Source organism: Schistocerca cancellata, chromosome 3 (genome assembly GCF_023864275.1).
Source record: "Schistocerca cancellata isolate TAMUIC-IGC-003103 chromosome 3, iqSchCanc2.1, whole genome shotgun sequence".
Classification (NCBI taxonomy): domain Eukaryota; kingdom Metazoa; phylum Arthropoda; class Insecta; order Orthoptera; family Acrididae; genus Schistocerca; species Schistocerca cancellata.
The window spans coordinates 408007968-408033839 of NC_064628.1; the positions used below are offsets into that span (position 1 = coordinate 408007968).

Below are 25872 nucleotides of genomic sequence, written 5' to 3' on the forward strand. Positions count from 1 at the left end.
CACTATTTATCAGAATGGTGGAAGTATTTTCAAACACACACACACACGCACACACACACACACACACACACACACACACACACACACACACACACACATGCGCGCGCGCTCGCTCGCGCGCCTTTGAACTACAACTGTAAAAGGAATTTTGTCCGATTCAGTAGCAGGTATGTCACAATCTCAGGCTATGAAAGCAGCAGCGAGACAACCATGGATATATAATGAAAAGCCAAAGAAACTGGTACACGTGCCTAATACCGTGTACGGTCCCCGAGAGTACACAGAAATGCCGCAACACGACGTGGCATGGAATCGACTAATGTCTGAAGTCGTACAGCAGGGGACTGACACCATGAATTCTGCAGGGCTATCCATAAATCCGTAAGAGTATGGGGTGGTGGATATTTCCTCTGAACAGCACGTTCCAAGGCATCCCAGATATGCTCAATAATGTACATGTCTGGGAAATTTGGTTGCCAGCGGAAGTGGTTAAACTCAGAAATGTGTTCCTGAAGGCACTCTGCAGCAATTCTGGACTTATGGGTGTCACATTGTCCTGTCGGGATTGTCCAAGTCCGTCGCAATGCACAGTGGACGTGAATAGACGCAGGTAATCAGACACCATCCTTACGTACGTGTCACCTGTCATAGTCGTATCTAGACATATCACGGGCTCCATATCATTCCAACTGCACACGCCGCACTCCATTACAGATCCTCCACCAGCTTGAACAGTCCCCTGCTGACATGCAGCGTCCATGGATTCATAGTGTTGTCTCCATACCTGCACACGTCCATCTGATCGATACAATTTGAAAGGAGACTCGTCCTACCAGGTAACATGTTTCCATTCATCAACAGTCCAATGTCGATGTTGACGGGCACAGGCGAGGCATAAAGCTTTGTGTCGTCGCTAAGGGTACACGAGTAGACCTTCTGCTCCGAAAGCCCATATAGACAGTCTCTCGTTGAATGGTTCGTACGATGACACTTGTTGAAGGTCCAGCATTGAAACCTGCAGCAATTTTGGAAGCGTTAGACTTCTGTCACGTTGAAAGATTCTCTTCAGTCGTCATTGGTCCCTTTCTTGCAGGATCTTTTTCCGGCCGCAGCGACGTCGAAGATTTGATGCTTCACCGGATTCCTCATATTCAGGGCACACTCGTGAAATGGTTGCACGGGAAAATCCCAGCTTCATCGGTACCTCGGAAATTCTGTGCCCATCGCTCGCGCATTGACTATAACACCACGTTCAAACTCTCTTAAATCCTTGTTGTGGTGTCACAGCCAGGCACCACACTTGCTAGGTGGTAGCCTTTAAATCGGCCGCGGTCCGTTAGTATACGTCGGACCCGCGTATCGCCACTATCAGTGATTGCAGACCGAGCGCCGCCACACGGCAGGCCTAGTCTAGAGAGATTACCTAGCACTCGCCCCAGTTGTACAGCCGACTTTGCTAGCGATGGTTCACTGTCTACAGACGCTCTCAATTGCAGAGACGACAGTTTAGCATAGACTTCAACTACGTCATTTGCTACAACCTAGCAAGGTGCCATATTCAGTTACTATAAGAACTATCTTCAAGAATGTATTCTGAACAGATAATATTGTGAATCATGTACCGTCAAGAACGACGTTCATCATTACTGCATTAAAGTTAAGTATCAAACTAATAATGTCCGCTTTCTGAATTCTCATTCCTTGTTTATGTTCCAGACCTCACGTCAGTATGGTTCTTCCCTCCTCACGCCAGCCTGCGTGAGCTAAAACGTGTGCCTTTCGGCCTCCACTCGTAACACAGTGTTGGCTCTTCTGTGACTTTTTACTTGCTTCCTTTTCGATAACCAGCCGGTGTGGCCGAGCGGTTCTAGGCGCTACAGTCTGGAACCGCGCGACCGAAACGATCGCAGGTTCGAATCCTGCCTCGGGCATGGATGTGTGTGATGTCCTTAGCTTATCTAGGTTTAAGCAGTTCTAAGTTCTAGGCGACTGATGACCTCAGAAGTTAAGTCCCATAGTGCTCAGAGTCATTTGAGCCTTTTCGATATTTAGAACAACAATATATTAGACAATCAACTTCGGTTATGAGAAAATCAGTTTAGCTGTAAAAGTAATGCACATAAAGACTTGAAGGTTAGACCAGTATTGCAACCCGTTAGTCAAGGCCGATGTAGTTGCTTATGCCACTCTGTTGTTGAGAATAGGTACAATATGAATGTCTACAGTTCAAAAAATGGCTCTGAGCACTATGCGACTTAACTTCTGAGGTCATCAGTCGCCTAGAACTTAGAACTAATTAAACCTAACTAACCTAAGGACATCACACACATCCATGCCCGAGGCCGGATTCGAACCTGCGACCGTAGCGGTCGCTCGGCTCCAGACTGTAGCGCCTAGAACCGCACGGCCACTCCGGCTGGCTCTACAGTTCCGTGTTGTTTATTAACCTGTTCTGAATGATGGAATGCGTAATGTGGAAATGAAAGCTCTATCAGAGAGTTGCACCGGTGAATTATTCTCAGAAAATCGCCAGAAGATGACAGGTAAGAAACTTCCTGAAACGTCGGTCCGAAACCAAGATATTACTCGGCTGATGGCTGGGGAAAATTACCAACTACTTGGTTTAAGTTCATACTGATAGATAGCGTCAACATACGGATCTAATAACACTTCACAAGGTGAGACTATATAAAACTGCACAGTGAAGCCAGTGCCGTCAGTCCAGTGTGAGTTAAGCAATTCTAGTATAAATTTTTAGACGTGATATAATTTTCAAGTGTTTCAACATAAGCTCATTTGGAATAACGGGGTAGGTATTTGATTAATCTTTGTTTTATATGGCTGCCTATATGTGTTTCGCAGCCAATATTAATTTATACTGTATTCTTGTTAATCCTACTCCAAAAATCAGACTTTTGAAGTAATCGATTGTAGCAAGATGAAATGGGAACATGTTAACGACCTCTATATCGTTCCAGTACAGGTTACTTCAAAGCAGCTGCAGTCAGTAATGTAATTCATTGATTCAAAGGATGAAGGGACGAGTCTTATGACCCTCCTGACTTAATAATCTGCTGCTGAAAGCATGGATCGTGTTCTGGTTACAGATGATAGCCAGACTGAAAGCGCTCTGGCTCAGGATATAGCAATTACAGACCCGTCCACTAAAATGTCTAAGTGTCCTGATGAACACCAGGTAGAGTAAAATGAAGAAGCAACACCTTCAATAAAATGTTGCTTCATCGTCCTGAATCAGTGCCAAAATATACTTGGTTTCAAACCACTGTCTAAACGAGAGAATGTAAACGTCCGGGTATGCAATATGCAAGTCTATTAACAGGCTCCGCAAGGGAAAAATGGCTGCGTCATAAGGAAGAACGGAAGATGGGTCAAGTACGTTTACGGAAACAAAGAAAAACACTCAAAGAAAGTGCAGGGCGGTGCCCTGCATACAGTGGGATTTATTTGACAATCCGCAAGTAGACTGCAAATGCCACACACGGTGGTATGAGTTCTGCTCTCGAACTTCGAAGGCGGAAAATTCTTACGTGACTTTTGAGAATGAAATGCACTAATCTTGAACTATACTGATTTTATACACAATAATCCTTTCATTATATACCATTTAATAAGAAATATATATAGCATTTATCATTAAATAATGTACTGTCTCTTACTTTCTAACAATAAAAGTTGTCAACTTTTATCAGTGTCGTCATTTTGACCCTTGACCAGAATCATCTTTACCCCACACTGGGCCAGATTACACTTTCGTATTAATTTGTAGAACTGATAAAATAATTTTTATTGTTTCTATTTAGTTTTAAGTTTAATACATAAACCACAAATACCTAAAAACTGAATTAATTAACAATGTGTAATTCAACATGATTAGCTTGCCCTTGTTTCTCTTTCTTGATATATATTTTACAGAATGTTAATAATGGAACAGTTTACGTAGCAATGGTGGATGGGCAAGAATAAAAGTACCAGTTTTTCTTGAAATATCTCTTCTTTCCGTAACGTTCCGTTTTCTTATGGAGATAAATCTGTTCAAACTGGAACTCATTTCTAAACATCAAATGTGCTGCATCTAGTTATGCAGTTCTGACTGGGACACTTACATTCAATAGATGAACAGATGTAGTAATTACTTTTGCATGAATTCTCTACTGGCCGTGTCCAAAACGAAGTCGTTCATAAAAAAAAAGAGTGATGCTCCGTGCACCACACTGTAGTGTTGGCCTAGAGCTGTGACTAGGGCTAGTGCTCTTTTGGCATTTTTTCGTCTTAAAGCAAATCCCGGAGGATGGAGACCAAGCTGTCGAACGCCTCCTGGCAAGTGGGGACGATCTGGTCCTCAGGCAGCAGGTAGCCATACTGGCCCTCGTCCCTCAGCTCCCACGCAATATTGTACTCGTGACCGACCACGCCCTGCATCCAGTCGATGCTAGACCCCGATGCTGGAGCTAAAACATGTCAAAACAGAAACTGTTTCAGTTCTCACAGAGGCTATGTTACCCTACATCTTATTAACCAACATTCTCAAAGTCATTATTTAGACAAAAGTTGTGATTGAAGAACCCAAAAGTAAATAACATGAAAAACATGTTGGTGATGTACATACGAGATTGGGGAAAATGTTTAGGCATTACTGAAACAGACACTGATCTTTAAGTAATGTACTAACATTTCTAAGGCAGCGCTTGTTTAAGTCAATACGTTACGTCCCATATGTTTCTGGTTAGCACATTCTGTCCCTCAAACGTATTTCTTGAATGTCTACGAAATGCTTATCTACAGCTAAAATAGTCTCCTCGTTATACTTTAAATACACTGTCCAGTCACATTAATGTAACCACCTCTCAAAAGCCTAAATAAGGAACTTTTGCGGCGTGAGACGTGCAGGAACGTGGCCATTGAGGTTCTAGAAGGTACCGGCAGGGATGTTAAAGCATGACGACTCTAGTGCCGAGGCCAGGTCGGCTAGATTTGTCGGCTGAGGATCCATAGCACGGTCCGAGCGAGGTGGTCTCGTAAACTCTCGATTGGACGTTAATCCGATGAGTTTGAAGGCAAGCGGAGTACAGCAAACTTATTCTGGTGCTATTCGAATGAAGCACGCACATTGCGAGCTGTGTGACACGTCGCATGGTCCTGCTGGTAGATGCCATTGAGCCTAGGGAAAACAAACTCGATTTCCAATGATGGAAACCTTGTTCGTTCGATCCGCAGTGCCTTCCAGAATGCCAATATCACCCAGGGAATGAAACAAAACATTCTCCAGACCATAACGCTCCCTCCTGTGTGCAGGGAGTTTCCTTTCAGACGTTTTGAGCCGTACACGCCAGCGCCTATCTGGCCCACAGAGCATAAAACGTGATTCACCTGCAAAGTACACCTGTCGCCACTCAGTGGACGTCGGGTTGCGGTATTGGCGTGAAAATTCCTGCCTTTGTCGTATATATACAGCAGTCAACCTGAATGCATGAAACATCCCCTCTTCCGGAGACCCATATGTAGCAATGTTCCATGAACAGTCTTTGGAGAGACACTGTTGTTCAAAGGTGCGCGGCTGTTCACCTGAACAGTTCACGGACTTAGCCGCTTCGGCAGTGCTTCCACCTTTGGCCCCTAAGCTAATGATCATGTGCTTTTGGACGTCAGGTAAATCGCTACGTTTTCACATTACGACAACGACCGCACTGTTTTTTCGCGTCTCCCAGACGCTATTTAAATGGAGTCTTCTGGTGGCGATAAAACTTCCTGTCTGCGAGTGGTTACTGCACGTTCTCGTCGAATGTACGTGAAGGTCATATTAATGTGATTGGGGGCCGTATAGTTTCCAATTAGATATCTGGGAACGGCTAGGAGTTACAAAAACGATGTCCACCGGCCGCAGTGTCATCGTCTGCTCTGCGGCCTCATGCAGATGTGTGGAGGGGCATGTGGTCAGCACCCGCTGTGCCTGGCATTTCTGAGATTTTCCAGATCGTGGAGAGGCGACTATTCAGTCAAGTAGCCCCTCTGTCTCCATTACGAGGCCGAGTGCACTCCGTACCATTCTTCCCACTATACGTACGAGGATGACAGAATGCTAAATGGATTAATCTGAGGTAAGAGACCCGTGTCCGTAAACAACCTAGTGGAAACTTATAAGCGAGAAGTTGTCTAATACATCCGACAATGAAATACACTCCTGGAAATGGAAAAAAGAACACATTGACACCGGTGTGTCAGACCCACCATACTTGCTCCGGACACTGCGAGAGGGCTGTACAAGCAATGATCACACGCACGGCACAGCGGACACACCAGGAACCGCGGTGTTGGCCGTCGAATGGCGCTAGCTGCGCAGCATTTGTGCACCGCCACCGTCAGTGTCAGCCAGTTTGCCGTGGCATACGGAGCTCCATCGCAGTCTTTAACACTGGTAGCATGCCGCGACAGCGTGGACGTGAACCGTATGTGCAGTTGACGGACTTTGAGCGAGGGCGTATAGTGGGCATGCGGGAGGCCGGGTGGACGTACCGCCGAATTGCTCAACACGAGGGGCGTGAGGTCTCCACAGTACATCGATGTTGCAGCCAGTGGTCGGCGGAAGGTGCACGTGCCCGTCGACCTGGGACCGGACCGCAGCGACGCACGGATGCACGCCAAGACCGTAGGATCCTACGCAGTGCCGTAGGGGACAGCACCGCCATGTACCAGCAAATTAGGGACACTGTTGCTCCTGGGGTATCGGCGAGGACCATTCGCAACCGTCTCCATGAAGCTGGGCTACGGTCCCGCACACCGTTAGGCCGTCTTCCGCTCACGCCCCAACATCGTGCAGCCCGCCTCCAGTGGTGTCGCGACAGGCGTGAATGGAGGGACGAATGGAGCGTGTCGTCTTCAGCGATGAGAGTCGCTTCTGCCTTGGTGCCAATGATGGTCGTATGCGTATTTGGCGCCGTGCAGGTGAGCGCCACAATCAGGACTGCATACGACCGAGGCACACAGGGCCAACACCCGGCATCATGGTGTGGGGAGCGATCTCCTACACTGGCCGTACACCACTGGTGATCGTCGAGGGGACACTGAATAGTGCACGGTACATCCAAACCGTCATCGAACCCATCGTTCTACCATTCCTAGACCGGCAAGGGAACTTGCTGTTCCAACAGGACAATGCACGTCCGCATGTATCCCGTGCCACCCAACGTGCTCTAGAAGGTGTAAGTCAACTACCCTGGCCAGTAAGATCTCCGGATCTGTCCCCCATTGAGCATGTTTGGGACTGGATGAAGCGTCGTCTCACGCGGTCTGCACGTCCAGCATGAACGCTGGTCCAACTGAGGCGCCAGGTGGAAATGGCATGGCAAGCCGTTCCACAGGACTACATCCAGCATCTCTACGATCGTCTCCATGGGAGAATAGCAGCCTGCATTGCTGCGAAAGGTGGATATACACTGTACTAGTGCCGACATTGTGCCTGCTCTGTTGCCTGTGTCTATGTGCCTGTGGTTCTGTCAGTGTGATCATGTGATGTATCTGACCTCAGGAATGTGTCAATAAAGTTTCCCCTTCCTGGGACAATGAATTCACGGTGTTCTTATTTCAATTTCCAGGAGTGTACATACATCCGCAAACTGTTGCTAAGACTGTAAGCAGACAACTTTCAGAGGTGATAGTATGGACAAAAACAAGAAAAAATCCAGTAAATACGGGTTATATAATGCATACCTCAAGACTAAGAGCATCCATTTATCTTCACTATTCCGTTAATATATTTCTTCTACTGATCAAATGCCCACAACTCTTAAGCTTGGCGTTTTACAGCCCACGTTTGCAAGACAATCTTATTCTTTTGGTTCATACTTCTTCCTCTGAAACTCGCTTACCCTATAGCATTAGCAACAAAAGTACCGATAGATGTATTCCACTCCCGTAGGTATCACAACGATTTTCGCTGGTAACTTTCGACGTGGTTGTTTCTGGACACGCGCCCCTTACCTCAAATTGATAAATTTAACTTCTCCTTCACGCCTAAAAGTTTGTAAAATCATTACGGAATCATCCCATACATCAGTCTAAGGAGAGGCAAAAGAAAAAAAAGAAGAAACAGTTAGTGCAACGTGAGTGTGTAAAACTTAGAACTGTGCTTCGAGAAAACGTTAATTTGGTGCGGTAAAAGATCATTAATAACCAGTCTGTTATAATAGGGATGTTTATAGTGTAGTGCATAACACCCTTGATACGAAAAGCAGAACTAAATTAATATTCTGTGCTCTAATGGTATTACGTTAAACGAATTTGTTTGTTTCTGGACCTGATATAACAAATTTTACAAATGTCTTCTATTGATTCTTTTTCATGGGCTATATTCAGAAGACGCAGTAGATGGAGCTCTCCACTCTATATATTCTACGGAAGCCTCTTCAGCTCTGCATAACTACTGAAACGGACATCAATTTGAACTAGCTTAATCTAATCACGTCTTGGTCACCATATAAAATTTTTACCCCCGCCTTAAACACCCCTCCATAATTAACTTCATTGTTGCTGCATGCCGCAGAGTGTGTTCTATCAATCGATCGCTTCTCTTGCAAAATTGTGCCTTAATGCGCTATCATTCCGAGTTCGATACACTACCTTTTTATAATTCACTCAGGCTACTCGTTTACTCAGTCTACTCATTTTTACCAGCATGTTACAAAAGCTTCTGTTCTGTTCTTGTCAATGACGCCAATCGTCCACGTTTTATTTCGCTAGGCTACATCCCTGACATTTGCTTTCAGGAAAAATTTCTTAACAATTAAATTTACATTCAGTATTAATAAATTTCTCTTTTCAGAAACGCTAGGAACAGGTTCTAGGTAGGACTGTTTACCAAAATATTTTGCATGTACTGAAAATTTTCCTGTGCAAATCATGATCTTGGTTATTAATTATGTTGTATTAGATTTTTCTTTATTTAATTGTTCAATAGAAATAATTTTAATGTATTATATTGTCTTGGTGTGCATTGTAGAACTGATCTTTTTATATTATAGTTTGCTGGTATTGTAAGTGGTTTATGAAATATTAATTAAAATTTGTTTAAGCAAATTTAATTTCTTGTACCTTTTGTATCAATGTTTCCAAAAATGTTGGTGTTTACGTACTCACCTCGATTTGTTTCTTAACAAAAATATTAATTTTTTAAACTTAATTTGCTTTTATTTAACTTCTTAGATACCGGTGTAAATATTAACTTATTTACTCTTTAAGGGTCAAGTTTAAAGTTATTAATTTATAATTTATTTATTTTAAATTGTGAAACTTTGATTTTATAGTCATTTTATGGATTTTATTAAGATATTGGGTTTAGGTTTATAATCTTCATAATAAACGTATTAATTTTATACCCTCTCTACTTTGGTCGTACAAAAACTCGTCCGCAACTTTTGGCTCTCATTGTCTGATGTAATTTCGTCTGCATTGCCTGACTAGCTTGTACTACACATCAATACTTCCGTTGATGTTAATATTGTAAGCGATTTCCACGACACTATCCTTCCCCTTGAACTAAACTTCCAAGTCCATAACCATTTTTGAGAGGTTTACAGTGTCAGAAGCAATCTTTCTTCCCGTTAAGCTTTACCACTCTTCCGAAATATTTCCTTGCCCTCTTTTACACCTGGCTCTAAATTCATATGGAATGACATAGGAGTACACTACAGCCCTCATTCCATTCTCAACTGCTGCATCACTTTCATATCATTCGACTCTTATAACTACAGTCTGGTTTCAGTAAACGTTGTAGATACCCTTTCGCTCCCTTTACTTTATTCAAGATACCTTCAAAAATTCAACGGTGTTCTTCAGACAATGTTGTCAAATACTTTTGTAAGCCTACGAATGTTATAAATGTGGATTTGCCTTTTTCATTCCGTCGTCTAAGATACACTGTCTGATCTAAAGCATCCTGAGTATCATTGGATATTAATAATGGGTTTGTCGACCTTTTACCTTTGCGATCACTTGAACTCTGCTGGGGAAACTTTGACTAAGGTGTCTGAATGTCTATGAAAGAATGGAAACGCATTCCTCCTGAAGGGCGGAAACAAGAGAAGGTAGTAATGTTGAACGCCGTGATCTGGAGCGAAATGAACATTCTAACTCATACCAAAGATGTTCCATTAGGTATTATTGAGATGTTAATACAGAACTCTATATTTTACAACCACCTCCTGCAGTGTTAGACAGCCTCCGCCTGTTAGAAGATGACATCTAGCCGGGCGTGATTTGGTTGTGATTGTTTCTTCGTGTTTCCAAGTCACAGTCACATTACCAGCAACCAGCTTGGGCAAATTTGGGATTCAAATGTCTTTTATGTATTTCTTACAGAGGTGACATCCAATGAGTAGTCCGTATTTGAAGTCATTGAGCACTCTTGAGTGACCTATTCTACTGTTATTGCCTCTCTACTGGAAACACAATACCCACCGCCCACTTTTATAATGGTATACCCCCTTCTTGTGATAGCCAGTAGTCATTTTGGTACTATGTAAGTGTGTCCCAATATTTCCGAACAGATATTTTATGTCGTAGAGCGAGTATTACCTCATGTGATCATATGTATATTCTGAACCCAAACTGATATTTACTGGGATCAGCTTCTAACAGGTTTTTACCTAGTGCTGTACATAATATGTGTCACTATTTTGCAGCCGTGACTTATTAAACTATTTATTCAATATTATTAACATTTGTACACATCTGACTTCTTTGGAATATTAGCTTCTTCTTGAAGTCTGTGGAAGGAAGGGAGGAAGATTGGGTTTATCGTCCCGCCGACATCCAGGTCATTAGAGACGGAGCACAAGCTTGGATGGTGTCAAGGATGGCGAAGGAAATCGGCCGCACCCTTTCAAAGGAACCATCCCGGCATTTGCCTGGAGCAATTTAGGGAAATCACGAAAAACTTAAATCTGGATAGCCGGACTCGGATTTGAACCGTCGTCATCCTGAATGTGAGTTCATTGTGCTACCTACTGCGCCACATCACTCGGTGACGTTTCCGGATATCTCTGTGTCATGTAACCTTAACAGAAGGCGAGATACTGCATCATGGTATAATTTCCCAAGGAACTTAATAATTCTGAGCGAATGGTGTCTTGTTTGACCAAAGTCTTATAGTACTCTGGCAAATTCTTCTAGCAGATCATGTCTCCGTTTTCACATTCGTCTACTTCACCATACCTTTCAATAACATGGTCTTCGATTCGTTTCCTTGGTATATTATTCAATTTATACTCTGAGAAAGCAGTAAAAGAATTCAAGGAGAAATTTAGGAAGGAAACTACAGTTCAGGGAGAAGAAATGAGAACATAAATGTTTGCTGACGACGTTATTATGTCAGGCACCGCAATGTAATTGGCAGATCATTTGATGAAGGATAATTTCAATTAAATCAGATGATAACGAGGGAATTAGATTACGGATTGAGTCACTGAAAGAAGATACGTAATTTTGTTCTGTCAGAGAAACAACTAAAAATGACTCGTGCAAAGAGAATGTAAAATCTGTTTCATTCCATGGTGTCGAATTGATTCAGCGAGCTTAATATAATTTGACTGTAAAAACAGTCATAGGTTGCAGATTTGTAATAAAATATAATACATAGACTGGTATTATTAATATAGTTAATTTGGTAGTTGTGAGAAATGATGTTGGAGCGGGTGATCAAGCCTTGAATACAGTAAGCAGCTTCAAGCTAATGTAGAATGTAGGTTTCAATAGTTGGGCAGACACGAAGAGACTTGCACTGTAGAGACTAGGATGAAGAGTCGCATCAAATTAATCATACTAGTCTTTGGACAAAAGACTGCAACATAATCCCGTTGCCGTCTACAAACGTGGTATGGAAGTGAGCAAATTTCTGAAATATCCATATTCGGGTCTCTCTGACGTACAGCTATCCCCGTATAAAAAAAGGGATCGGATAGCGTCTTCGGTCCTGTGTATGGAATACATGTTGAACAGCTGCACTGATCGAAAGGTTATTGTATAGAGGGTAATGCATAGATAAATACGTAAGAATACTGTGTGGGGCGACGGGTAAAGATATTTGGTTTCTTACTTAGTCTTATAAGCTGAAATATTGGCAGCCTGTGTGATTTTAGGATATCACAGTATTTTACAAAGCCCTGGAAACCATTTGTCCAAACAGACTGAAAACGATGGAGGAAGTACTGTTCACAGTCTTCGGTCCACAGGTTTACCATACTCCACGCCGAAACTCAAAGAAAATGTTCTAGCTCTCTCAGAATAAGGCAGAGAAATCAGCAAACATGACGATAAGTAAAAGTCTGCTGTCGTTTAGCAGAGCAGTATAATCTGACAAAAATTTATACGCACAAGAATTTGTCTGGAAAATTATTAAAGTTGTTCTTGACACAATTCAGAGACGATTTCTACTGTTGTTCAGAATTACGTAAAGTTAACTGCTCTCCTTAAAAGTGGGGGACTAATCTCAGACACTTGCCCCGCGGTTTTGTATAGCACAGAGCGGCACACGAAACAGAACTTCCAAAATGAAACACGGGTTTCCCTGTAAATCATTAATTAAAATAGGTTCACTTTTACAAATTTTCACGAGACATCCGCCATATTTTATTCGATCGAAAAATCGATAGCTTCAGTCGTCATTATCACGTCCCGAGGCTTCAGCGCACTGTCACGGAGCCAATCACAGCACATTCTGCAGCTGAGCGTAACGCATCCCGTATGACTGACGGCGATCGAATAACCTCCTCCCGCGGGACTGCTACGGTCGCAGTTTCGAATCCTGCCTCGGGCATGGGTGTGTGTGATGTCCTTAGGTTAGTTAGGTTTAAGTAGTTCTAAGTTCTAGGGGACTTATGACCTAAGATGTTGAGTCCCATAGTGCTCAGAGCCAATAACCTCCTCAGTGCATATGCAGAGGGCATTATATACTAGCATCTTAAACTGGTTCCAGCATCTGCTTCAGTGCTAACCCAGAACCCTTTTTTTATTAGAAAATTATTTATAACGTTGTTAATGGAAGACCTATACCGATGCCAATTTTTCTCAAAGTAAGTCTGAACTCTCTTTATATTGTATAAAATTCTCAGTCTGATAGTTTAATCTTTAACCTCCAGAATATTTCAAACGGAACTACTGGTAGATAGTGGCCACTTTCTAATTTTCTGTATCTATATTAAGTTACAATATCATAGTCAAAGTTGATACTGTTTCATTATTACTTATATAAAATAAAGTGCTGTTCATTTTAGCTTTGTATCTTATGCACTGAGATAAGTTAATCTGATTCATTTTTTTAGTTTTTACCACAAAAGTTGGTCTTTGCTCAATAATCCAAGAAGTAGAGGTAGCTTCATAAAACATCTACCATATATTTTTTTACCATAAGTTGAACCTAATTTCAATAGTAGAACTCCCTGAAACTCCATGAAAACTCCCACAGAATATTCTGATAATCAACTGAACCTTACTCCAAAATTCCAACTTTCTAAATTCAATATTTCGTAAAACTCGATTTTTGAAACAGCTAATTATCAGATAATGCTGTCACTCCAAATCTTTAGTCATTGGTTTAGTTTAACATAATATGTCTACATTTTAAATAATATTTAAACCTTTTAATTTGCATCAAATTATTACGCAATCTCTTTGTAAGCTCTTCGCACGGCATGCGCTAATCTCTGCGGTCTTCACCTTGGCCACGTGATGGAGAAAAATCAATAACTCAGTCGCCACTAGAAATATAGGTAAGTGCTTGCTACCCCACAACTGTCTTTAAAATTCAGGTGATAAACCTTGCATGTTGTTCTCGCAGTATTAAAAGTTTGCAGCGTTAATATTGGCTACAAAGGACTACAGACAAAGTAATTTGAAGAGAAAACATGCAATGATTTAAGTTTTTAGATTAATTGAAATAGCAGTCAGGACACTGTGATACTTACACAGAAGATCCAGCACGCTACCGACGGTATAGGTTGTGCCATATCTGGCTGCTAGAGCTTCGCTGGCTCTCTGTGTCATTTCGAGCTGAAAAAGAAAGCAAGAAAGTTTTAATTACAAAAAAAACATATCATACAGCCTCTGTTTGCAAAGCAATTCAGTATTCTATAGTAATACTAGTACGCAGATGTAATATCGACCTTTCTTCTGTTCTCCATCTTTATTAAGTTGCTTTATATTTGTGGAGGTATGCAATTAATTGAAGGCAGTTTGTTTGTTGCCATACGCATTTCGCTTCTTTTATTTGGGAAGCATCTTCAGTGGCCTGTAACACATAATGTTTATATATACAATAAACGTATTATGTGGTTGATGCAACTTGCTGCTGTGTTACATTTCGTCTTGTTTTACTGTTGTTTTCTAGGTTAGAATAAACTTTTGTACCACAAATCTCGTAATATGAAATTATCGTTCGGTGTTACTTAAGATTTCCCGCGCTGTTAACTCATGCTTGAGCTCCAGCTGGACGATTACTGACATTCTTTCACCCACATTTGTCACATCGCATGTATTACTTGCACTTTCAATTTTGTGATCAACATACGCGTGTTTTCGGTGTGTATGTTGTCAACAGTTGTTGTGCGTTCATCTGTCGTCTTCTGTTTGTGTTGTGTGTGTGGTTTGATATTTTTCATTTGTTGTGTGTGTGTGTGTGTGTGTGTGTGTGTGTGTGTGTGTGTGTGTATTTCCTGTGTGAAACCGCGTCATTCTTTCTTGAGGGAGTGTTATTTTTCCTCTGTTTTTAATAAATGGATATTTATGTTATACAGGGTGTCCCAGCTATCCTGTCCACCCAAAATATCTCTGGAACAATAACAGCTATTGGAAAACGACTTTCACCGGTATCAATGTAGGGCTGGGGCCCATGAATGTACATATTTGGAAACATTCTAAAACGAAAGCATATGTGTTTTTTTAAAACAAACATATGTTTTTTTAAATGGACCTCCTATATTTTTTCTTCAGCAATCCATAACATGACAAAGCACATACACAATGGCGTTGATTGCATTGCAATATTCCCATTACATCCCGAGATTCTGAGACGCGAAGTTGACGCTTGAAACACACGACATGCGCTGCTAGCGCACTTCCTGAGGCTCAGGCGTCAACCCCATGCTGCCCGTAATCGCGATGTGCTTGACATGTGTAATCACACCTCCATACTTATCAAGAGGTCCGAAACGAATAATACGGTCTGCTTCCATCAACTCTCATAAGCACATAATGGTTTCCCTCTTGCACGTTTTACGTATCTACGTACACAGTATGAACCAGTACCGATCGGTGTACACCCGTCAGGTTGTCTTATTTATCCTGCACACCCAAAATAAGGTTTGTCTAATGCGTTATATGACCCATTGTGCCTGTCGCGCAGGGCCTGGCTCTACCTAGTCAAGTGTCCAACGTAGTTCCCACTACTGCCACAGTTACCACTTCGCCTTGTTTATGATTTGCGACCCATGCAAACTCCTGTACTCCACCACACTCCGAGCATCCCATTTGTTGTTGCTTTGGCGTGCAGTACACCGCTTGCCAGTGTAGTCGTGCATCAGAGTAATCTAGTGACGGCACGGAGTTAGTACACATTGTGAATATACGTTGTGTTGTGGAACTTATACTGTACAGTATAATGTACACACATGACGATATGGTAGAAATGCTGCTGATCTATGGAGAATGTACGTTGACGGGAAATACGTTATGAGATTGCTTGTTTGTTGATAGTACTGTTGGCGAACATTATGATTATTAATATGTCTATTTTCTACCCTACTCTACATACCTGTACTGTACCCTGTTGTAGGTGGACGAAATGCTGTTCAGGCAGAACGACTGTACAGAAGACGATTCCCTGACAAGCCATCGCCTTCGCGCCGGATGTTTGGTCGTCTCACATCTCGTCTACGTGAAACTGGAAGCTTAAATCCAAGACCTCGACATCGTCCTAGAACACGCACAGATGAACGTGCTGAAGTTGCTGTGCTCGCTACCACAGCTGTGAATCCTCAAATCAGCACACGTCAAATTGAACGTGAAGTTGGTGTGTCGAAATTAAGTGCACAGCGTATTCTTAAACGTCATATATTTCATCCTTACCATGTTCATTTACACCAGGATCTTCTAGGAAATGACTTCCGCAACAGGGTAACATTTTGTCGGTGGGCTCAGCAAAAACTTCTGACTAATCCAAATTTTTTTGCAGATGTTCTCTTTACCGACGAGGCATCATTCTCCAACAAAGGAATTGTCAATATGAGGAATATGCATTATTGGTCCGCAGACAATCCAAAATGGCTCCGTCAGGTAGAGCATCAACGTCCGTGGAAAGTTAATGTTTGGTGTGGGATTATTGGAGATACCATTATCGGACCTTTCTTTATAAATGGCATCCAAAATGGCAGACAATACACCAGATTTACACGACACAATCTTCCTGTTCTCTTGGACACCGTACCTCTGAGCCGGAGAATGGTCATGTGGTATCAGCATGACGGATGCCCTGCACATAACGCCTTACGAGCACGACGACTTCTGAACCGTAAGTTGCCTGGTAGGTGGATTGGACGAGGTGGCCCAGTTAGGTGGCCTGCCCGATCTCCGGACCTTACACCGCTGGATTATTTTCTTTGGGGAGCAGTGAAGGATGCTGTTTACCAACATGAACCAACAACAGCAGAGGACATGAAGCATCGCATTATTGATGCTTGTACAGCCATCAAAGAGGAAACAGTAGCACGAAGTAGGGCATCCTTCATCCGCAGAGTGACCCTATGTATGCAAGCCAATGGGCATCACTTTGAGCATGAGATGTGAACGCTATGTTTAGTATGTAGTGCTGGTATCACAGTGGAAGTTTCTAGAAAGGGCCATTTTACCCAGTGATGTTAAGAAACATTTGTTTGCAACAATTTGTCATTTATCGCATTAGATAAACATAACATTGATAATTATGTGATAATAAAACTAATTGGCTAAACATGTTTACATTCATCTTCTATGTCCTACCTGAACTTCCCAAATCAAAACATTTTTACCTAAACAACGGTAAAACTTTTAGTCCACTTGCTCGTTTCACTAAAACCATCAACATGAATTTTACTATTACGAGTGAATGATTAACTGTCACTTGCGCTAGATCTACAGTAAAGTAAAGTTTTAACGTAGAACGGCTATACCTTTTTAGTAACGGATTAACGATAAGCGAGGTTAACTTTGTGACTAACGTTGCGGTACACATACGTATATGTTACAGAACCGCATTAGCCCTAGCCAATGGGATAAATACCTGCTGGAATGTACGACGTTAATGCAGGATGGCAGCAGACCGTATTATTCGTTTCGGACCTCTTGATAAGTATGGAGGTGTGATTACACATGTCAATCACATCGCGATTACGGGCAGCATGGGGTTCACGCCTGAGCCTCAGGACGTGCGCTAGCAGCGCATGTCGGGCGTTTCAAGCGTCAAATTCGCCTCTCAATATCTCGGGATGTAATGGGAATATTGCGATGCAATCAACGCCGTTGTGTATGTGCGTTGTCATGCTATGGATTGCTGAAGGAAAAATATAGGAGGTCCATTTAGAAAAACATAAGTTTGTTTTAAAAAACACATATGCTTTCGTTTTAGAATGTTTCCAAATATATACATTCATGGGCTCCAGCCCTACATTGATACCGGTGAAAGTCGTTTTCCAATAGCTGTTATTGTTCCAGAGATATTCTGGGTGGACAAGATAGCTGGGACACCCTGTATAACACAGAAATATATAACATTTACACACAGCAAAATACACACACATACACAAAAATATCCATTTATTAAAAAAATGGGAAAAAGAAGACCATCTCAAGAAAGAATGACACGATTTCACACAGGAAATACACTCACACACATACATACACAGGACATATATGTGGGGGGGGGGGGGAGAGAAGGGGGGACGGAGATTCATTAATTGTTTATCCTGGTTACACTTCGGTTTGTTGTTGTTTCAGTCGCTACCACGATCAGAGAGCTATTACTTATATGGATTTGGTCGTTTTCGGTGGCTCTTTGTATGTGAAAGTTTTCTTTCAATGTCATAGGCTTTTTGTTGTGATTATTCACCCTGATAACTGTCTTGGCACATTCCATGTTGGATAGTTCGTGTCCATATTTTATCAGGAGTTCGGCGAAGGTGGAATGGCTACTTTCATATTTCCAACTTCTTATATGTTCTTTATATCTAGTTTTGAAGTTTCTGCTTCTCATCCCCAGATATATCGATTTACATACTTGGCACTCTAGCTGGTATATACCAGCTCCTTGATATTTATCTGGTTTGTCTGTTGTTTGTAAATGTGACTGGAGTGTTTTTCCAGTTCCGTAAGCTATATGTAAACCCTGTTTCTTTAGCATATTTTCTGTCTTGTGTGTTGCTTGTATGTAAGAGTGTACCATTTTTTCCTGTTATTCATGTCATGAGTGTTCTTGTTTTGTGTTTGCGTGTGTCCTGCACTTTCTGTGTGATCCTTTGGTGTTTGTGTTATCTGTTTGTTTTCATTTTTCTATACTTGTGTTATCAATTTTTGGTTGAATTTTTGTACTATATAGGTGCTGTAACCATTGTTTGTGGCTATGATTTGTATTGTTTGTAATTCTTTTTCATAGTTTTCTTTGTTGAGCGGCTTTCTGAAGATGTCAAGAGTGTGTTTATTGTTACCACTCTTTATTGTTATATCTGTGAAATTTATTTGCTTTTGTGTTTCTTTTTTCATGGTGAATTGAATTTATGTGTATGTATGTATGATGGAAGTTATAAGGTTGAACAGTTTTGTTTAATACCGCAGGCAGTTTTGAAAATTCGAGAAAACTGATAAAATGAAAAAATGAAAAATAGTCAAAGCATTACTATATCAGAAATATCTTATGTTTCTCGATGTATTATCTGGTAAATCCACCATGTTTTGAGTGCACTGATCGAGCAATGGGAATTGTGTTAGGAGCTCTGCAATTTAGTTCAGAAGTTATACGGAACCTTTAATAGACAAAATGAAATATCATGTTATCAACATATCACCGTAAGATGTGTTGAAGAATTACGAAGGCTTCAAAATTAGAGACAACATAATTCTGCTGGCAACGGTTCTGGCACGGAAGTGTATTGACTAGAAGTGCCCCGTACATTATTGACGATAAACTGCGAGAATGACACGACCTTAGCTTGTTTCATCGTTATCGTAAGGAGTTACTTCTCGTCAGCCACTCTCTGGGAATTATTATTTCTCGTAATATGTCTTACGGTCAGCAGTCTACGTTGTTAACGATATTCCTTACAAGTCAACACGAGAAATTTAGCTGTTATTTGTTGCAACGTTTAGGTTTTTTTGTTATGGTAGTATATCAGTTTCATGGGAACGTTCACTCATAGTACCCTACGTTCTTATAACTACATCCATTGTATTATTTCCTATAGAATTAGTACAAGTAGGTCACTTCGTGTCACCGCAAGTAGCTCTTACCCGTACACGAATGTGTTCGTCTGTGCAATGTCCTGTGTTAAAGAGGAGTGGAATTCGTGGCGAGTCGCGTCAAACCAGTCAGAAGACTTGTAAAAAAGAAAAAAAGAGAAAACTATAAAGAGGATGAAGACATATTGGCAGAAGAGAAAAGAGGAGGAGCGCAATAGGAGAAATGTACATTGAAAAATAGTTGTTTAACGCGGTCCCTAGACGGCCAAAATCGGAATTTAAAAAAAAAGTTATTAACGATAAACATTCAGTTATTAAAGCACGCTTGTGGCGTTGTTATTTACGTGAAAAGCTTCAGGTTGTTCAAAGTCTATCATCAATGAGATATCTTCGGTCAGTGCATTGTGCTATCGAGGAAGAAAACTGAATATGCCTCCGACGATTGAACATGGAATAAATACTTTAACAGCAAAGTCCAATTGCAGAGTTGGAGGAATGTTGAACTCTCTTCCTAGGTAGCATCTTCCACATAAATAACAGTGGCACAACTGTGCTCTAGTAATACCTGTCTTTAATAATGTTATACTTTTCAGTTACACTCATCACTCTTCTAGCTTGTTTGACGTGACCCACCACGAATTCCACTCCGGTACCAATGTTCCAATCTTTTCCCAGAGTGGCAATTGCAAATTCCAACTCATGTCTGCACTTATTTGCTGGCTGTATTTCAGTCCCTGTCTTCCTCTGTGAGGTTTACCCTCTACAGTTTCTTTTAGTACCATGGAAGTTATTCCCAGAAGTGTTAACAGATGAACTATAAGATGGCAAGAACTATGCCCCTTACATGAAGTTATTAAAGATCACCTAACTCAAGTTGAGCGAACAGTAGGGCTGAACGAAAATGACTGACAAGGCACAATGCACCTTGTAGAGGGTATAGTATGGACATGTTGGAATAATTAATGTTGGGTGATGGTTTTAAAGCAATTCACACGACATGAAAACTTTGTGGAAACGCGTCGATTTGTTGGAGTCTAGTTTACCCCAGGGAAGTATTCAGACTTGACCGTGGCCGGCTGGCGAGTGGCGAAGGGAAGCGACAATAGGCAGCTTAGGGTGGCTCAAGCTCTGAGAGCCTCCAGCTGCCTTAAGATGGGTGACAGTGAGTGGGTGGTTGACCAGATGCTGGTGTACCATGAAGCAAACGGAGAACTTGTATGACTGTTGATAAATGTCCGTTGTCCCGTTTTCAGTGAAACATGCGAGAAAGCCACGCAAAGCTACAGTGGAGTGGTCAACAGAGGCCAAAATATGCGTGTTCATGACTACAGCAACTTCACGCTGAATTCATGGTCGGCAGAGTCTGAAGTAAATCAGGTGAAGAGCAACAGAATGAAATACGCTGGCCTCCGATGTGAACGTAGGACCAAGGAATTTGAAGTACTCTCCTGGGAGTCAGAATTCCAGAAAAATTGGTGTTTTGTGAAGACGCTAACTTTGATGGGTGGCCTGGGAGGAGCTAAATAGCAGAGGTTGAGAGGAAGGGAAATTTTGTGGGAATTTGTTGACTTCCCAGAGCAGGCATTGGTCGGCGCTGGGAAGCGATGCATATTTAACATGACTTGTGCTGCAATTGGCGTAAGTGATTTTGCTGGAGGGGAAACCAAGGCGAAGAGCGGTCTGGGAGAAGTCTCCGTAGGGATCTTCCGTTCCCAGCTTGCCTAGAGTGCTGACGTGGCATACTTTACTCAGCTTGCCTGAGACAGATTGAGCATCTCTGCAGTTTAAGACTTAGAAAACGGAACGATTGAGCTTGGAGATAGAAAGTTTTGGTTCAGCTATGTACTGAGCAATATAGCTAGGAGTGAATAGACGAGCACAGCCTTGCAGCACCACAAGGTCGGCCGACGTCCGCACAACAACAACGCCCCACCACGCTGAATTCAGTGATATTACACCCCCTCCGGCTTGAATTAGGCCACTGATTAATTTGTGGAGCACGTCTGCAAAGTTTCCACGAGGGTTTCATGGGCCGTGTTTTGGGGAATTGTTCTTGCACTTCGCATTACGCCTGGGTCTGTCAATAGGAATTAATTTTGATTTATCGCGCTTTACTCCACGTAAACGCAATTTATTACCACTGCCTGTTAGGAGAGTCATGTAATGTGATGAATGAAGGTCAGAAGTTCCAATAAATTTGTGCTAATCGGATGCATCTGTTTTCAATCAAGTAGTTGAAATCCCAAGCCACTTTCTTAATTAATTTTATGTTCAACATGTGCATCTGGTGTTCAATAGCTTACTATAACATCAATGTGCACCCCTTTTTAATTAAAAGTGATGAATTATGAATCAATTAATGTCAACACATCCACCGCAGTTCAATCAGGAGTCACAGGGCCTTACTAATTTCTTTGCGTTATCCGATATTGCGGCAGTTTTGCACTCTCTGTTGATCTGTTAGTCAACGCCAAAACGAGGTAAGTGACGGGTGGGGTGTTACAGAACAACCATCCTGTCGTCTCTTCTAGTCAGTGATTTCCGTATATTACTTTCGTCAACGGTTTTGCGGAGAATATCCTCGTCCCCTACCATATTAGTCCACGTAAGTTTCAACACACTTGTAGCACCACATCTAAAATGCTTCAGTTGTCTTCTGTGTCGGTTTTCCCACAGTCCATCTTTCATTACCGCACAATACTGTGCCCCAGACGTACATTCTGAGAAATGTCTTAATCAAGTTAAGGCCTATGTTTAATACTAGTAAACATCTCTCGACCAGGAATACCCTTCTTGGTAGTGCTAGCCTGCTTCTTATGTCCTCCTTAATCCGCCCGTCTGGGTAAATTTGCTGCCTAGGTAGCAGAATGCCGTAACCCCACTATTTCGTCATCTCCAACCCTGATCTTACATTTCTCGCCGTTAGCATTTCTGCTGACATCTTGGGTTGTTGGGTGTTCTGCCGGATATCAGCGTCGTACTTGCACGATATTTCGGTCACGTAGCTCGTGACCTTCATCAGGTGCGACCTGAGACTGCTCCTCGAGTGGACCTGGTCCAGTATTTATGCCTATGGCCTTCCCCCTCCACCAACAGCTGCAGGCGCTTCCTCTGTGGTCCGCGCCCATTCCCTGCGACCTGCTGGAGCGTTGCTGCTCCGTTTTCCGTCCGCTGCGGTTCTAGGTGCTCCCTCTGCGGTCCGCGCCCACCAAGCCCGCTCCTGGGGGTTTCATCTACGGTCTGGGGTACCAAGTGTTCCCCCTGCGGTCCGCGCCCGCTCATCACGACCTGTTGGAGCGTTGCCGCCCCGTTTTTCGTCCGCTGCGGCTCTGGATGTTCCCTCTGCGGTCCGCGCCCACCAGTCCCACTTCTGGGTGTTCCATCTTCGGTCTTGGCATTCCCGCTCAGGCTGCGGAGGTGAGCTGATCGCTGCATGTTAGCGCTAGCTCCCTAGCATGTATGGACGACGCGGAAAGGGAGGCAAAGCTGCTGCCCTGCTGCAATTGCTGAGCCTCGTGCTCGGCGCATCAGAAGATGGGGAACGCAAGAAGACGGCGGAGCGGAAGGAGCAGTGCTATCGCTGCCAAAAACTTGGCCATGTTGCCAAGTACTGCCGTAATGCAGTGGCGTGCCTTCGTTGTGCGCAAGCACACGATTCGCGCCACTGCGCCAAGAAAGACGCCACACGCTGCTGCGCCAATTGTGGCGGCCCTCATGCGGCGAATTACCGCGGGTGCAGCTACATCAAGAACTGGAGTCGCGGCGATAAAGCTAGACGGAGACACAAGACCACCAAGAACTTGGATATAGCCGAGGCCGTTGCGTCCTCGCCACCCCCCGCCTCTGGCGGATCCGTGGTGGCCGATGACGTGGCTGTACCACCGGACGCAGTCAGCGAGGCGTGCGCCAGGGTCCGCGCCGCCGCCGATGAAGAAATTGCTGCCCTCAAAGCCGCAATGGCGGAAGAGAAGGCAACACTCCAAGCCGAACTAGCCGAGGCTCGGCTGCTGGTGCACAGTCTCCGTGATGCATTGGCCAGCCAGCCCCACACAGCACAGAAGAAGGATGCCGACACGCAGACTGCCGCCCCCGTGGAACCTGTAGTAATACAGGAAGCCACGAGGGTGGAAACACAAGACGCAGCCGCACAGACAATCATCGCGGCGAAGAACATGGCAACCCAAGTCATCATGGAAGAGGCTCCTTGCCCCCTCTCCAAGACGCAGTTGCAGAAGGTAGTGTCCATTCACTTGGATACTCTCAGGTCCTACAACGCCCGCCCTCCTCTCACGCCTGTTCAGTGGGAAGCTCTCTTCGTCTCAATAGAACAACAAGAACAAGAAGAAGAGAACGAAAGCCAACAACAAGGGGCGAGGACCGCCGAAGACGCCGAAGCTGCCAACTGGGAGGATGTGACACACCCTAAAATGTCACAAGCAGACACATACTACAACAAGAAAAAGAAGAAGGACAAGAAGAGGTACCCTGACGCCAGGAGGACTTAGAAGACTCTCCTCCTCACTGCGCCCGATCACCCATCGTCATCATCATCAAACATCCGCTCTGTCAGTCGCTGACTGACAGTCCCTAGGCGTCGACAGGGCCAGTCAAGTAAAGGCCCCTAGTCGATGCATACCTGTTAATTCACGTGACCTACCGCCTGTCTCTGACCGGCAATTATATGTACCCAAACATGCACAACCGTCCCAGTTATTCCCAAACGTCCCAGTAAACTTCAACCCATCTAAGTGGAGTAAATGTCTAACGACAACAAACTCCCCCTTAACATCCTCAAGAAGAGGAATTCAAGTGCAAAGCAGCAGCTTCGGTCTGGTGCGCCTGGCAGCCCGTCAGGGGCTCGTTTTCCATCTCCATGTCTCTGGTTCTTCTCTTTGTGTAGTGTTGCAGCTGGCCCGGTTGCTCCTTTAACAATTCCAGAGCCCGTTCCCAGGCTCTGCTTAGCTGGTAACCTGTGTCACGGTTCATAAGATCGTCAGCCAATTTAATTTCTATCGATTCTCTTATAACACTGTCCCAAAATCTGAGTGTTTGTGCTAGAATCTTGGTATCCTCATACTTCATGGCATGATCTAGGCCATAGGCATAAATACTGGACCAGGTCCACTCGAGGGCAGTCTCAGGTCGCACATGATGAAGGTCACGAGCTACGTGACCGAAATATCGTGCAAGTACGACGCTGATATCCGGCAGAACACCCGACAACCCAAGATGTTATTAGATCGCCGGGAAAGCCTTAAGAGTTACAGCATTTCTGCTACTTCTCATTACTTTCGACTTTCTTCGATTTGTTCTCAGTTTATATTCAGCACTCACTTGACTATTCCGTTCAACGGATCCTGCAGTTATTCTTTATTTTGGCTGAGGATAATAAAGTCATCAGCGAATCTTATCACTGATATTCTTCCACCTTGAATTTAAATCCCACTCTTGAACATTTATTTCCGTTAATGCTTCTTCGATGTACAGACTGAACAGCAGGGGTACATCAAATTTTATTCCGAGTACTTCGTTTTTTGTTCTTCAAATCTTACTGTTCCCACTTGGTTCTTACACATGCTGCATATTACCCGTCTGGACTGTGCGACTGGTCCCGGCGGAGGTTCGAGTCCTCCCTCGGGCATGGGTGTGTGTGTTTGTCCTTAGGATAATTTAGGTTAAGTAGTGTGTAAGCTTAGCGACTGATGAACTTAGCAGTTAAGTCCCATAAGATTTCACACACATTTGAACATTACCCGTCTTTCCCTTTAGCTTACCCCAATTTTTCTGAAAATTTCAAACATCTTGCACCATTTGACATTGTCGTACACTTTATTCAGGTCGACAAATCTTATAAATACTATCTACGTCTCTTGATTCGTCTCCAGTCTGTCTTATTTCTCAGCCAAAAGGTCAGAACTGCCTCTCTGGTGCCTTTTCCTTTCCTACAGCCAAATTGATCGTCATCTACCAGACCTTCAATTTTATTTTTAATTCTTCTGTGAATTATTCTTGTCACCAGCTTGGATGCATGAGCTGTTTAAATGATTGAGCGATAATTTTCTCAGATCTTTCTAACTTTGGAATTGTGTAGATGATGTTTTTCCAGAATTCTAATAGTACTTCGCCAGTCTCAAACATTCTACACAACAGCGTAGATAGTTGTTTTGTTACCATTTCTCTCAATGATTTTGGAAATGTTAGAATGTTATCCATCCCTTCTGCATTATATCATCTTCATTTTCCCAAAGCTCTTCTAAATGCTGATTCTAATACTGGATTCCCCTACCTCTTCCTGCCTACTAATGTTTCTTTTTCGATAACGTTAACGGTCAAGTCCTCCCTCTCACAGAGGTCTTCAAAATACTCTTTCCATCGACCTGCTCT

General features: G+C 43.1%; 1 protein-coding gene across 1 annotated transcript in view; it reads right to left on the reverse strand.

Annotated features, from left to right (window-relative positions):
• Window positions 1-3492: 3492 nt before the first annotated feature.
• The window catches only part of LOC126176730 (zinc carboxypeptidase-like), a 94573-nt gene continuing 72193 nt past the window's right edge, over window positions 3493-25872 (reverse strand). Inside the window, exons 8-9 of the mRNA XM_049923898.1 lie at window positions 13974-14058; window positions 3493-4469 (exon numbers count right to left, since the gene is read on the reverse strand). Of these exons, the coding sequence (XP_049779855.1) occupies window positions 4291-4469; window positions 13974-14058 (264 nt within the window). The 3' untranslated portion in view covers window positions 3493-4290. The remainder of the gene's footprint in view (window positions 4470-13973; window positions 14059-25872) is intronic.